We start from the raw sequence: 15,525 nt of genomic DNA, 5'->3' as shown, positions 1-15,525 counted from the left end.
TTAATTTTTAAACAATTTATTTATTTTTGTTTACATCTTTGATTTGAATAATATTATATTATTTTAAAATTTTAATAAATTAGTTGCCTATGAGGTTTTTTTTTTTTAATCCTACCACCTTAAATATTATTATTGTCAACAATCTTGATACATAACTTAATATTGTGTCATAAAATAGAATATCGAAGTAATTTTTTTCTTTTTTTGTTATTCCAAATATGTCTACATCTTATAATTGGCGGGTTCCAATCTTATGTGTATGAATCATTTCCTCTTATTATTTTCCCTTATATGGATCTCATAACATTTTACCGAATCCAAATATTAATATTATATCTTGTGATTGGTAAATTTCAAATCGTATATGAAAAATTATTTCTTTTAATTCTCTTTTGCGTAAACAAAAAATAATTAAATTTAAATATCAAACTATATCTTGTATATTTATTGTACTTGATCTCATTGTTAATAAATTTGTTTATAAATTTTTACATCAGTTATGTTGATTTAAGTAAGTTATTTTTCAAACGTTTTTAATCTATTAGGAGCATGTTTGCTATTATAATCGGGGGGTTGACGTGTTACAATTTTCAGTTTTAGTTATAACTGACAATAACAATTAACATTACTTTTATATTTTATGTTGTATTCAAGGTCATAGATGAGAAACGTCACTAAACATTTAAATTTAAAAATCTTAGTAATTTTTAGACAAAGCAATAGTTATGCCATAACCAAAATCTACATACTAATGCATACCCAAATCCCTTCACTTCTTAGGATTAAACTTTAAAGTATAGAATTTACAAACTTTAATCACTAAATCTCTGGTAATGAAAGGCACCCATAAAAAGAAAAGAAATACAATAATGCTACTGTTGATGAAAACAATGGTAGTGTATTTTTGGCCGTCGTTAACAGAAGCTAGTTTTTTTTCATCTCCCTGAAAAGAAAAGAAAAGAAAAGAAAAGGGTTAGGTTTGATGTCTAGAATGGATGTGACAATCAATGAATCCAGGGCAGTAGGCAGTAGGCAGTAGGGTATAGGGGCCCTTCCCTTAGAAGAAACCCACTTCCCTCGCACACAACAGAGCAAAAGGGTGGCATGGAATAGACTCCTGCTGCTGCCTGCACCATCGAAGAGTCAAAAACCAGCTGCCCCCATCTCATAAAGGTTAGAGCAGGGGGTGGCTGGAGCTGACATGCTTCGTCCTGATCAAGCTAAGTTCAAACATTTTAATTCTTTATAAAAGAAAATATAAGTGTGCGTCATCCTTAGCTGTGTATTAGAACAGAGTCTCTTTGAAAAAAAGACACCAGTCCTGGCTTTATTTAAAACCAGTCTTTTCACTTTTTAAAGAAAAATTGATTGATTGATTGATTTATTTGTTTTTGTTCAAACACACGTGAATAGATTATTACTCCTAATTGTATTTCACTTACATAGAATAATAAACATTAAAAAATTAATTTCCTTGATTTTTTTTCCTTTTCACCAAAAAATTGTAATCAAATAGACCCTTCCAAAAATATTTAGAAAATAAAATCAATCTACTTTACCCTTATAATCCAAATAGTTCCATAGGACGTAAAATTAATTGCGAAACATAAAACACATGGACATCTGGCGATATTAAAAAATAAAATAAAATAACTCTTTAAAAAAAAAAAATGGCACTCAATGCTTGGCAAATCAACAAATAACAATTTCATTTTACATGTAGACCTTTATATATTTATTTATTTATTTATGTTCAATCCCTGGTGAATATATTCTTATTCCTAAATATATTTTACATGACACAGAATGATATACAACAAACTAAAAATTGATTATTTTTCTTTCTTTTTTTCTCACAAAATTCTTAATCCAAACAGAGTCTTCAAAACTTCTTCAGGGGCAAAAAAAAAAAAAGGGAAAGAATAAAGAAAGAAATCAACCACACCAAAAAGAGGAACAAAGGAAAGCAAGACCCTACAGTGAGGAACACCAATACCACAAAGAACCCCCCTCCTTCACCTACCAAATTTTCTCAACTGTCCTATTAGGTCCACCCCCTGTTTTACTCATCAAAACACAAATACAAAACAAATCCCCCCCATGCTTCTTCTAGAATCTAGAGAGAGAGAGAGAGAGAGAGAGAGAGAGAGAGAGAGAGAGAGTGTGCGTGTTCTCATTTCAACCATCCAAGAAGTCCTGCATATAAAAAAAATATAATAGTCCAAGGGGCAGTCGGTTGCTGCAATTGAAATTCATAGAAGGATACTTATTGTCCCCCCAAATATACAACAGGGTGGGCCAAACATACTTCAATTCTCAGTAACAAAACCCCGCCTTCCGTGGGAACGAAGGAATCATACTCTTTTTTTATATATGTATAAACAAAAAAAAAAAAAAAAAGGAATGCAATTCAAACAAGCTACTGTAACAACACGTGTTTTAAACTAACCAGACAGACATGAAGGAAACAATTTCAACCATATCTTTCTAAGAAATGAACACATCCAGATCCACATGGACACCAAATCTCAACATTCAAGCATACTTAAAAACAAGAATTGTGCACAAGGCAAGGCAAACAGAGAGGAATAACAAATGTAAGTGCCTTAAAAAAGCCTACCGGCCTGTCATTTCATAATCTCAAAAGGATATAGAAAATTTCTAAGGAGGAATAAAATCAGATGATCACATCAAATATCGAATATGGGGGATTCTCCCAATTCATTACAGATGATTTTGGAGATCAAAACTTTTATGAACATAAATAAATCTCGAAACGTTTTAAGCGTGCTTACTAGTTTTGTTTTTTCACTTCATCCTTAGGGTCCTCGACTCTTTGAGGCCTGCACTCGGTGCATGCTGTACAAGCTGGGCGGGGAAGGTCTGAGAGACTAATCCGAAGTGTTTGCTGCTTCTCATCATTAGAAGGAACATGCAGGAGAGCATCCATAATTAAGATTTCCCAATCACGAGACCTCAAAAATGAAATCCAACTATCATCTGTTCAGAAAAACCAACTGATTTATTCCTTGAAAATGTAAATTTGCAGATAAATCAGTTTAACATAAACTTTTTTTTTTCTTTTACCCAAAAAAGGAAGAGAAACAGTCTCACGACAACAATAAAGATGCACTGGCTTGTGCACGATCTCCAAAAACGCTTTTAAGCCATTTTAACTTCAGGTTCCCAAAATAAATCTATATCACCTGTACAATTATTATATACAAAGCTGGTAGAGTTGTGTTGCTTTCTATTCACCATGTATCCTCGCTCCTGCTCTCTATATATTATTATTTTCTTTCTTTTGATCGAATCTGTGTATATGTTTCATTTAACATGAACAACATGCCTCACTCACTAGGCATTACAAGAACATTTCTATACTTTATCTCTCACGATTCGACAAGTCTCCTAGTAGCCACCACCTACTCCCCCAAAAACCAAAAATAACCAAAAAAGAAACAAAAACAACGATGACGACAAACCATAAAGACATGCCACAGGTATTAGAAAACATGAAGACATTAGTTACAACATGAATAAACAGTACAAACCTCCATTGCGAACTGCCTTCAACTGGAAGATTCCAGTGCCTTGTGGTCCAGACACAGGAAATGAGCAAGAAACAGAATGCCTCTTGTGAGCTACTGCAAGGGATGCATTATACCATGGACCTTTCACAATAGGTTCTCCAATAGCATCTAAAATTGCCTGGTTCTTACTTGCCTTTTCCAAGGCCTTGCTGAAAAATTCAGGCAAATAATGAGAATACTAGAATAATCTTTAAAAGAATTAAGTGAAAACACGATTAAGTATTTGAAATGATGCAATATCAAGCAACATTTTTCACCCAAATTAAAATTTGAAACATCAATGAAGATTATATGTTTCAAATTTGTTCTTTTTTTCAATCAAATAATACTAAAGCAACAATTGGCTAACGACTCTTGACAGAGGAAGAGAGTGAGAGATAATGATGCATGACAGAGAGGGAAAAGAGAGAGAACATAGAACAAGAAAATAAAAATTAGGAAACCTGATAATACTAGGAAACTACTGATAATCCTAGAATCTACTAACCTATGACCAACTGAAATATGACAGGAATACCATGAAAGTAGAAAAATAAAATTTCAAAAACAAAAAAGAAGTAATCCAAAAAGACCTAAACATCTTGCAATCGAATCTTCAACCTCATTATTCACGCTCCATCACCTCATCATCATACAATTGTTATAATTAATGAATCAACATGAGATATTTTTATTGACATATAAACTACATATTAATGTTCGTTCCCTCCCCCTCCCTAAAAAAAAAAAAAAAACCCAAACAAAAAAAAAATTGTAGTGACTTTTCAAGTCTTGTTATTAAGTTGCAAAAAAATTGCTTATTGCTTATTCTCTTATTTTCTCATATTACCCGGTCCCTAAGCATATAGGCAACAAGACATTAGTTTGCTGTCTAGGAAAGATTGACAAAATTAATAGCTCTAAACTTCAAATTCAAATGCTCTTACAGTGAAACAATTCATTGATATCTTAGAACAAGAGAAGAAGATCGACCTTTTAAAATTTTGAGTAAAGGTCTTTCTTAGAAAATTTATGAAACATTACAAGCTGTGTTAGTTGTTAGCATGGTTTTAAATAGTGATAGTGGGTATTGTAGCACAAAGGTAACAGGTGTAGCGGGTAGAAGACATGGCAGATGTTACATAATGAGAAGTGGAACATGAACTTTTTTTAGGCACACGCAATCTGATGTATATTGGTTTATTTACATGTTTTAAGCTCTCAACCCTTCTTAAAGTGTTTTAGTGCATTTTAGATCCTTTAGCCATGGTCTTAAATTTCCATGAAATTGTTGAAATTTCCGATTTCCGTCACCCTCAAAATTGAAATGGCAATTGATTTCCGTCTTGCATAATTTTTGTCAAAATTTCAACAAATTATCCGAAATTTATTGAAATCTCGAAATTTTAGCAAAACTTGTCAAAATTTGAATCATGCAATGAAATTTTCCTGGAATGCAAATGAGGGATTTAGGAGTGAATAGAAATTTCTCTGTTAATTTATTTGTTATCGAAACAAAAGATTATTACAAGTGCTTTTGAAATTTATGAAGAAATAAACTTACAACAACATTTTATTAAGCCATTCACGTTTTTATCATTATTTGTATAATAAATAATATTTAAATGATTTATGAATTTCATTTGTATTAACTGATTCACTAAATATGTTTAATGGATATTATCTTACAAATATGTTTGATGCACATATTATATCACAACTTCTCCACCTCATACACAGCATAGATGTATTTATTTGTAATATATTAGTCCTAAAACTTACATTGTTATGTCTATTAATCATTTCTAAAGCTTTGTAAAAGAATTCCAAGCTTTACTACTTATTTCCATAATTTTTTCAAATCGAAATCGAAATTTCCGTACTTTTGGACCTTCGAAATTTGATTCGAAATCAAAATCTAATACCTTGCCTTTAGTTCAACTTACTAAGATTATTTAGTGAGGCATTTCACATTTGTTTTAAACCCCTACTCATAAAAAAAAATTTATGTATCTATTTTTACTTTTAAATTAATCATGATAAATTAATTTTATACACTCCATTAATCTATTAGGCACATAACACATACAAATAATAAGATAAATTAAACAATTATATTATTTTATTTGTTAAAGTAATAAGTAAAATAAATTTAGACCAATGAATAATATTGTATAACTATAACCTAAGCTTTGAAATTATAATATATAAATTTATAAAATTTATCTTTAAATAAATAAAGTACTAACATTTGGAATGTTGAGAATTCCACTTCTGAGTTTGTCCCACATTGGAAAATTTGAGTGGATGATAGTGCTTATATACATGGTTGGCCCCAAGACACAATAGGCTTAAACTTTTGGGTCAAGTTGGTGTTCACCCATGTATATCAAGCCCACCCATGGGATCCTTCGGTGCTAACATGGAACACAACAAAACTAGAAAGGAGAAAAGGCAGAAGTTGAAAAAATAAAAATAAATATCAAATTACTAATATTATCAAATAAATGGGCAGAAATGGAAGAGTTACAAACATGGTTCTAAATCGCAATAACGTTGCATAATGGTCGCAAGTTTCGCGGGACGCGGGAGATGCAGGCATAACAGTCCTGACTTTGTTTCACACATGCACAACCATGCCAAAATTGAAGAATAAGCATGAAATCCATTAATACATGATTTTTAATGAAATTTGACTGCATTTATTCAACATACAAATGCTTTTTAATAGGCATTACGATTTTTATATTAATTTTAGTGTGTTGTTTACAAAAAAAGTCATATTTTTTTTATAGTTTGCACTACTTTAATGGGTAAAAAAATGAAGAAATGTAGTTAAAATGAAGTATCAATTAATTAGAGACATAAATTACTAAATATAGAATCGTAATTAGCTAATTACATAACAATATAACATAAATGATGGATTAAATTTAAAACTTTAAGTTGCTAACTATTAAAAATTTTAGTTGATTTATACATATATAATACAATTATTTATATTACAATTTACAATTTAACAAAATAAATATAGATTTGTTGATCTTACAATATGGTTATTTTTTAAGTCACTTGACTAATTGTGTAGAAATGAGAATATATTATAAATTGTAGATCTAATATTAAATTATTAATTGTCAATGTATTTAAAAAAAATAAATATGTAGATTTATAATTTGCAGAAATTTTTATATTAATTAATAATTTTTTACTTATTTATTAATTGTAAATCTGTACTCTACAGATTCTATACTTTATACTAAATTTTTATATTAAATAATAAAATTTACTTATATAATTAATTATTTACAAATTTACATACATAAAATAAAATAAAAGTAATTAAAACTAAGTATAAACTTAAAAGTATAAAATAAACTAAATTAGTAATTTATTAGCAATTTAGTAGGCTACAGTGTAGGCTGTGTAGCACTGTAGTATGCTGGAGTAGCCTCTGATGCTTCAAATTAAAAGAAATAACTAAAAAAAAAAAAGAGGGAAGACTGGAGTCTGGAAGAAGGCATACCCAAGTCCTGACAGTGGCTGAACCTACTGAATGGAGTGAGTTTGAGCTGCAAGCCTCCAAATCCTCAAAATTTCTTCTTGATTTCAAGATTTCCTTGTAGAATCTACCCTAAACTTTCCCAAATAACAGCAATTTTGACGAGAAATTGTGAAAATCTCCACTGATTGAAGAGCCGACTCAGCCAACCTGCAGACCACAGCTTCAAAGCTGATTTTTGGGGTTTTGAAGCTTCAGATCAGTAGATCTAAGCTGGACGAAGGAGACAAGAGGGGAAGAAGCAGCAACACGCAAAGAGAAACGCAAAAAATGAAGCAGATTTGAGGAGATAAGGTGTCGGCAGCCGTAACATGGTGTAACAGCGTTACAAGCCATAATGCGAGTGTTGTGAATTTTCAGCTTACCGCATTAGAGGCCTGTATCGGTATCAAAGCCTCATTTTCCGTTACGTAAAGGCCGTTATGCTATGTAACGGCCGTTATTTAATACCATGCTTACAAAATTTCTCATCTTCCTTTTGCAGATGATACTAACATTTTTTGTGAAGAACCACTTCATGTCCTCAACCTCCGATGCATATTGTTAGGATTTGAGGCCGTCTCAAGCCTAAAAGTTGACTCACTTGTTGCTCATAACATAAGATGACTCATCTCATACAAGTCAACTCATGTTGATGCTAATATAGCTTGGCACGCCGAACTTTTTGCACCTTCACACCTCTGATCTCACATCTATTTTGTATTATAAATATTCTATTAAATTTGTGAGATTTTTCTGATCTTGTTTACTTATTTGTAGTATTCTTAGATCGGGTTTCTGTGGACGGTTTGTCCGTTGGCTGTGTTAACCCCAAGTTGTCTTTACTTATTTGTTGTATTCTTGGATCCGATACCTGTAGATTGTTTGTCTGTTGGCCGTGTTAACCTACTTGTGGACAGTTTGTCTATTGGATGTGTTAACCTGGTTGTGGACAGCTTGTCTGTTGTCTGTGTTAACCTAGTTGTGTTGGATGCAAAGTTTGTGTGCAAAGAGCACATGTATTGATATTGAGATTATAGAACACATAAGAGAAATTCTTGGGGAGTGGAGGTTGGTCATGTGAGGCCAAACCATTATAACAGTTTGTTGTTTTGTTTGAAGTTGCTTGATTGTTGCCTTTGGTTTCTGACTACTCTCGCAAAAGTTTATAAAATTAGCTTTTGAAAGAAATTTTAATCGCTTCCAAGTCAAGGTGCCATAATTGGGCCAACATTTACTAATAGATCAATAAATACTTAAGCATTTGAAATGCATAAGCACACAAAGACATATAGAGAGATAGAGAGAATATATCCTCAACTCAAACTAATTACTGCAATCTCAAGGAAAATACATGGGCCAAAAAAGGAATGGTCCTTGAATTAGTCTTAAAACTTCTATAAAACCACATTGGCATGCATTTTGAAGGATTATGAAGTCACATATTTTAAGTCCCAGTTAACAAAACCAGCAAATCCAAATTCCAAAATGAAACAATTCCACGAGCTTTAACCATCAAATTTGCACACTCAGCCTCTTTAGCACCAAATTTTCTTATAATTTCTCCAACATTTAAAGAATTGAATCAAATACATTGTGAAAATAATATAAACAAGGTAATGAAATAAACAGTCAACAACTAACTTGCTCTTCTTCATTTGTTGGTTCATTAACTTTGCAAATACAAGCTGAAGGCCTGAGCCAGTTGCCTTCTAAAATTAAATGGTCAGTGATGTCTACATCTTAATTTGATGGTGATGTAGGAAAAGAAGCAAAGCCTTGGGAAGATCCTTGCTAAAGAATACTTAAGAAGAATTGGATCACTAATTGTTGGGTTTAGTTAGTAGTTTATTATGTGTTTAGTATTAATCAGTATATAATTATGGGTATTTGGGGGTTGTTTGTAATATTTGTGTAATTTAGGGTTTTTTTTTGTAGTGTCATGTAATGTTAGGGGTATATGTGTAATTTCATGTCCTAGAGGCTTTCTTATAAATAGTATGTGAAGGCAATGATGTAGATAGTTATTGTTGAATTTGAATTTGAGAAGTGAATGAGAGTTTCCTCTTGTATCTCCTCTCTCCTCCCTCCTTTTCCTTTCTTCAAGTTCTTCTTATTTCTCCCATGGCTTTAGATCCCCTTGATGCTAACCCTACATCATTTGGTATCAGAGCCCAACCATGATCTCTTTCTTCCGTATTAATTCCCCCATCTTTCCCTTTCACTCATCTTCTTCCCCTCTTTTTCTTTTCTTCGCTCTCCCCACTGTTCTGTAACGTCCTTTCTCTCTCTGCTGCTTCTTCTTCTTCTTCTTCTTCTTCTCCCTCATTGTTTTCTTCTCTATCTTTTTCTCTTCATTCTCTCTCTGATTCTTCTCTGCCCTGAATTTCAGTTAAAAAAAAATGAAAATCAGATCTCAACTTTTTTTTCTGAAACACCAGCCATGTCTCCATTTTCACACCACCGGACACCCACAAAGACAGAACAACACCGCCCCCCCCCCCCCCCCCGGAACCCTCGCCTGTAAATTATCTTTACTGTCCTACCACCAGAGGAGGCCCAAGCACTGGCCAAACTTCTCAAGCCATCGGCACTTCTCAAGCCCTAACCTCCTGTGCTTTTTTCTTCACACAACCAACACCATTGAACTCCTCATCCCCTGATCTCCTCTCGACCAAAGTTTCATCACCAGAGTCTCACCACTGACGACCCCAGCAACCTGTGAGTGGGACTCTGCCTGAGTCTTTTCTTGGTTCTAGTTTCGCAAAAATTTGCTCCAGCCATGATATTTTGGGTTTCTTCCATGATATTTTGACTGTGGATCTGCTATTTTGCAAGCAAGCATGATAATTTGACACAAAACACTAGAGATTGAAGAATTAGTGTATCATTGGCACTTTGGAGAGTGGATATGTCACTGCCAGCAATAACAAATCAGTTTACATCACTGTGTCTGTGAGTTTTCTTTGTGAATTTGTCTCATTTCAGCATGATAATCAATATCAAAGGTGCATTGAAGATATTTTTTGACAAATTGGTAGCAAGGCTTGTGGGGAAATTGTTTAAGGCTTTGGGTGACATATAGTTGCGGTACATATGAGTAAATCCAGCAATAGGGTGATAGCTTACAGGAAAAATGAATGGCTTTTGTCATACTCTAACCATAATATTTAAGCCATTCAACACCTTTCTTAAGTTTGGGGAAAAAGTATGCAAATTCATTTTTTATGGAAGATGTCCCCGTGAATGTGGTTTCTAGAAAAGAAGTCATTTACATGCAACCACGCCCGGAACCCCATCCAAAGCCTTATGACATATCTTGGATTCATAACACTATCTTATATATTTGTGAAAGATACTTAGGGTCTGTTTGGTATTGTTGTTGTTCTCTATTTTTTATTTTTGTTTCTCCACGGTGAAAAAACATATCATGAAAACGCATTTGTTTCTGTTGTCAGTTTTCTGTTTCTGTTGTCGGTTTTTAGCTATTTGCCAAAAAGCAGAAAACCAAATTTTATGGTTTTCAGTTGTTTTGGCAACCTAATGCCAAAAAAAATAATATCCAAAAATAGTTTTTTCTGAATTAAATTATTCATTGTATACACTTTTAAATTAAAATTAAATTTAAATGATCATATGAATTAAAATATAATTAAAATAAAAATATACATAAATTTCAAAAAAATAATAATAAAGCCAATTACAACATACTTTTACTATTTTTCAATTTGCATGTCCAATAAAATTTTTATTGTAAAGTAAAATATGAAATTAGAACAATTAAGTAAAATAATTACAATAAATCTTTTTTTTATTATAGTAATTTTTTTATGTGTATTATTTGTAATTTTATTATTTTAATCATATTTTTATAATATTTTGATTTAAAGATGAAAATAAGCATTTTTTTAATTAAGTTTTTAATTTGTATTAGTTTTATAAATGTTAACTAAACAGGTTGTTAGTTTCTAATTTTTAGTTTTCGTTTCTAGTTTTTGGTTTTCGTTTCTCTATTTTTTGAGTGATACCAAATGACCCCTTAGTTTTCCTATCCAATTGGGTGATTATTTTGAAAATATTTGGTGTAATATCATCAGGGCCGGCTCTTCCATTAGGCCAGTGAGGTACTTGCCTAGGGCCCCAAAAATTTTGGAGCCCCTAAATATTTTTTTAATATAATAATATTAACATTATTTATGGAATTCATGTGTTTGGTGGGTGGAGTGCAGTTAAAATTATTTGATATACTTAGAAAAATTAATTTTAAATAAAAATAAAAATTAAATAAAATATTAAGGACCCCTAATTAAATTATTCGCCTAGGGCCCCATATTGTGAAGAGCCGCTCCTGAATATCATAGGCATGAACATTGGCCATGTACTCCTTGGATCTCCTAGGTTGGGTGGTTTGGTTGTGACTCAAGGACTTGAGAACACATGTCCTCCACTGCAATGGAAAGAAATCATTTTGAAGTCTGCTCTACCAATCAACCAACACAAAGACTCAGCCACAATTACTCAACTTGACGACACTAGAGCAAGATAATGCACGTGTCTGAAGACATCCAAAGTCATTTAGACATTCCTATTGTTGAATTTCTCATCCATATATGTTCATTGATGCTAACTTTGAAGTCAAGTCTATGGTATTGGCAATGCAAAACACAGTTTCTAGTATAATTCAAGCACCGACTTTCAAAGAATCCAAGTTTTCTTCTTAATTTTGATCCTCCAACATTTTAAAATTGGAGGCCAATTTTTTTCTAATTGGGGCAGAGTTGATTGATGTAGGACAAGATGCAAGGCCTTGGGAAAATACTTGTTGGAGAATATTTAAGAAGAATTGGATCAATGTTTGTTGGGTTTAGTTAGTATTTGGTATATGATTATGGATATTTGAGGGTTGCATGTAATATTTGTGTAATTTAGAAGAGATTTGCAGTTTCATGTAATGTTAGGGGTATATGTGTAATTTCATGTCTTAGAAGCTTTCTTATAAATAGTGTGTGAAAGTCATGTTGTAAGCAATTATTGTTGAATTTGAATTTGAGACATGAACATGAGTTCCCACCTGTATCTCCTCTCCCCTCCCTTCCCCTTGCTTCCTCTCTTCAATTTCTTCTTATTTCTCCCACGGTTGCAGATCTTTGATACTGTCCCTGCATCAGATGCCCCTCCAACCTTCGGACAATGTTGCCTTAGATTAGATATAATGACGGAAAGGGATTCATACATCTGACACCCACAGAGTGAAATTAAAGATCTTCCATTGTTGCTGGTGTTGCTTAGAGAAATGTCTTGATTAAAGATAAACAACCTCCCAAATTTTTCTTCCACAAAAAAACCCCCAAAAGGATAAAAACAAAACAAAATAAAAAAGAAACACAACATACCACCGGGGTGGTGGGGGAGCAGAACAGCATAAATCTGAATGACTGGTCCTTTCATTAACTACATGATTCTAAGTATAAGACATAACAACATATCATCTTTTTAAGATTAATAGTCTGTTGATCTGAAAGACCCCTAACTCCAAATTCTGTTAAACAAAAATTCAATTTCTTTGATAATACAACAAAAGATACCTGCTACAGCCATGATAAATGGCAAGGTCATCAAGAGCGCTCAATGCTACACCACCTGTAACTGTGATCAGGACGAAAGATACTGCCTTCCGACTTAAAGATTTGATCCTTCCTTCCTCCACAGGCTTTGTAGAACTACTATCAACAGGTATATTTGCAAATCATTAGCAGTATATAACTCCCAAGTCATCAAACTCAACTTAGTTAGATTACCTAATGGGTTGGGAGTATGGAGGTCATCTGAAATTTTATGATAGCAGCTTGATAGCAAACCGTGCCATTAGCAAAACAGCTAAACAGTAGAATAAGATTCAGAAGAGTGTGTATGATCGTGGAGAAGCGTAGTAAAGTTGCAAAATATTTTCTTTGAAATTTACATGATAGCAAGAACAACAAAGGCAACAGAACACAAATGGATCTAATCAGAAATCACAAAATTTAACCTTCTACTACAACAGCAAAACAGCTGAAAGGCAGAATAAGATTTAGTTGAGTGCATATTCTGAAGCCCTAGTCATGAAGAAGGGTAGTATTCAAACATGCAAAATATTTTCTTTGAAATTTGCATGATTGGAAAAAACAACAAAAGCAAAACTAACTCAAATGGGTATGCAAAATCACAAAATTTAACTTCTTAGGTCAATAGCAAAATAGCTAAACGGCAGCATAAGATTTAGTTGAGATCAGATTCTCAGGTCCAAAGTCATGAAGAAGAGTAAAATACAAACGAGCAAAAATCTTCTGCTTTTTTTTTTGTAAACTAATCAGGAACAAACGAACGACGCCAAAGTAGAAGACCTAAACAGGGATGAATATATAAAGACATTACCTGGAAGCCATCGGAGAGCTCCTCAGGAATGAGATTAGCTTTCTCCCCAACATATCACTCTGCTCCGCTTTGCTGTGCCTTGCTCTGCTCTGCCTCGCTCTCTCTCCCTCTCCCTCTCCCTCTCCCGCTCTCCGCCCCCCCTCTCTCTCTCTCGGGAAGGGCTAACCCGACTGTCGCTTTGGTTCAGTCGGGTTCCGGGTTTCAAGGTTTAGTTGGATCATCGGGTAGGTTCTTCTTTTGTTTTTTTTTTGGGTTACCCCGAGTGTGCGTCCGTTTTACGGTCCACGACTAGGGGTGAGCAAACGGTCGGTTCGATTAAATTCGGATAATTAACCGAATTAACCAAAAAATTCGGTTAAATAAAACCATTAACCGAACCGACCGAATTGACGATGGAAACCGAACCGACCCCGACCGAATTGCCCATTCGGGTAATTCGGTTAACCGATTTTAACCGAAATCATTTAAAATTAATTGTTAGAAATATAATACAATTATAAATTTTTTTTAAAACCAAATCTAACTTAATTAAATACCTTATTTATTAGTTTTATTAATGAAAATAATATTTTACCGTAAAACAAAGAATCGAAATATGTTAATTAAACTCCTTCATGCACTTGCATAAGCAAAATTTATATTCATAAATTATATTTAAAATCTAATTAATTAGTAATTCGGTTAATTCGGTTAACCGAAATTTTTTTACCCTTAACCGAACCGAAACCGATTAACCGAAATTTTGTGGAATTATAACCGAACCGGGATTTTTACCCGAACCGAACCGACCAATTTCGGCCGGTTAATTCGGTTTTCACTGAATTTTGCTCACCCCTATCCACGACTAATCCCATGCCCCGTGGATCCGGCCCCAATGGACCAAGTAACAAGATTTGCTTGGAAAAATGGTGCGGTGTTGGACACGTGGAAAATCTCGCTGGTTCATCTAATGAGATTTGCTTGCATATTGACTTTCTTCCTTCCTTTGCTTGTGGGCAAACCAACAATAGAGAGAAGAGGAGCTTTGCAGAGCAGACTTCAACTTTAAGGGGAAGGTTGATAAATTTATCAATAAGGGAAAGTTTGACAAAATCGAGAATTAATTATAAATTTTTTTAAAAAATATTAATAAATTTTGTTATATAAGAGAATGTTGATGGATTTATCAATAAGAAAAAGTTTGACAAAATCGAGAAAAAATTTAAAAGAAAATATAAATAAATTTCTTTATTTAGGGGAAGGTTGATGGATTTATCAATAAGAGAAAGTTTGACAAAGTCGAGAATTAATTATAAATTTTAAAAGAAAATATTAATAAATTTTGTTATTTATGGGAATGTAAATGGATTTATCAATAAGGGAAAATTTGACAAAATCAAAAAAAAATTTAAAAGAAAATATTAACAAATTTTGTTATTTAGGGAAATGTTGATGGATTTATCAATAAGTGAAAGTTTGACAAAATCGAGAATTAATTATAAATTTTAAAAGAAGATATTAATAAATTTTGTTATTGAAGGGAAGTTGATAGATTTATCAATAAGAGAAAGTTTGACAAAATTGCAAATAAAAAAAAAAAAAAAAAAAGAAGGATTGTGTTTACTGAGATATAGCAAAATTAAAAGAGGATGGGGAATTTTGAGGGTTAATTGAGATAGGAAAACTAGGAAATGGGTAAAGTAAAATGATGAGTAAGGGAAAATGCGATCACAGAAGGAGAGATTTTGGGAAGTTGTACACCATAGCAAGCATGAATTGTGCAATTTTCCTTCGCTGCTATATAAGCTGTCTCTATTGGCCTCTTCTTGCCCCTTCAACTACTCTCCTCCTCCCTATACCGGCCCCTCCGCCGCCGAAATCCTCAACAAGCACAAGGACTATCTCAGCCCCTCCTTGTTTCACTTTTACGAAAAACTTGTGAGCCTTAATTTCTCCGTCGAATAATTTTTTATATCTCATCCAATTATTAAGATTATTAGTTAACAATTTCAATAATAA

General features: G+C 32.9%; 1 protein-coding gene across 2 annotated transcripts; it reads right to left on the bottom strand.

Annotated features, from left to right (window-relative positions):
- Positions 1–2,589: 2,589 nt before the first annotated feature.
- On the bottom strand, positions 2,590–13,737 carry LOC131155740 (uncharacterized). 2 transcript variants are annotated; one of them, XM_058109113.1, is made up of 4 exons: positions 13,528–13,737; positions 12,699–12,836; positions 3,555–3,742; positions 2,590–3,000 (listed from the first exon to the last, which is right to left on the bottom strand). In XM_058109113.1, the coding sequence occupies exons 1-4, from the start codon at positions 13,578–13,580 to the stop codon at positions 2,795–2,797; spliced, it is 585 nt and encodes a 194-aa protein (XP_057965096.1). In that variant the 5' UTR covers positions 13,581–13,737; the 3' UTR covers positions 2,590–2,794. The 2 variants fall into 2 exon arrangements, with proteins under 2 accessions (XP_057965096.1, XP_057965097.1); XM_058109114.1 differs by having other exon boundaries at positions 12,699–12,833.
- Positions 13,738–15,525: the final 1,788 nt, after the last annotated feature.

The sequence above is a fragment of the Malania oleifera genome, chromosome 5 (assembly GCF_029873635.1).
Source record: "Malania oleifera isolate guangnan ecotype guangnan chromosome 5, ASM2987363v1, whole genome shotgun sequence".
Taxonomy (NCBI): domain Eukaryota; kingdom Viridiplantae; phylum Streptophyta; class Magnoliopsida; order Santalales; family Ximeniaceae; genus Malania; species Malania oleifera.
Note: the sequence above shows the minus strand (reverse complement) of the source record. Positions and strands in the feature narration are given on the sequence as shown.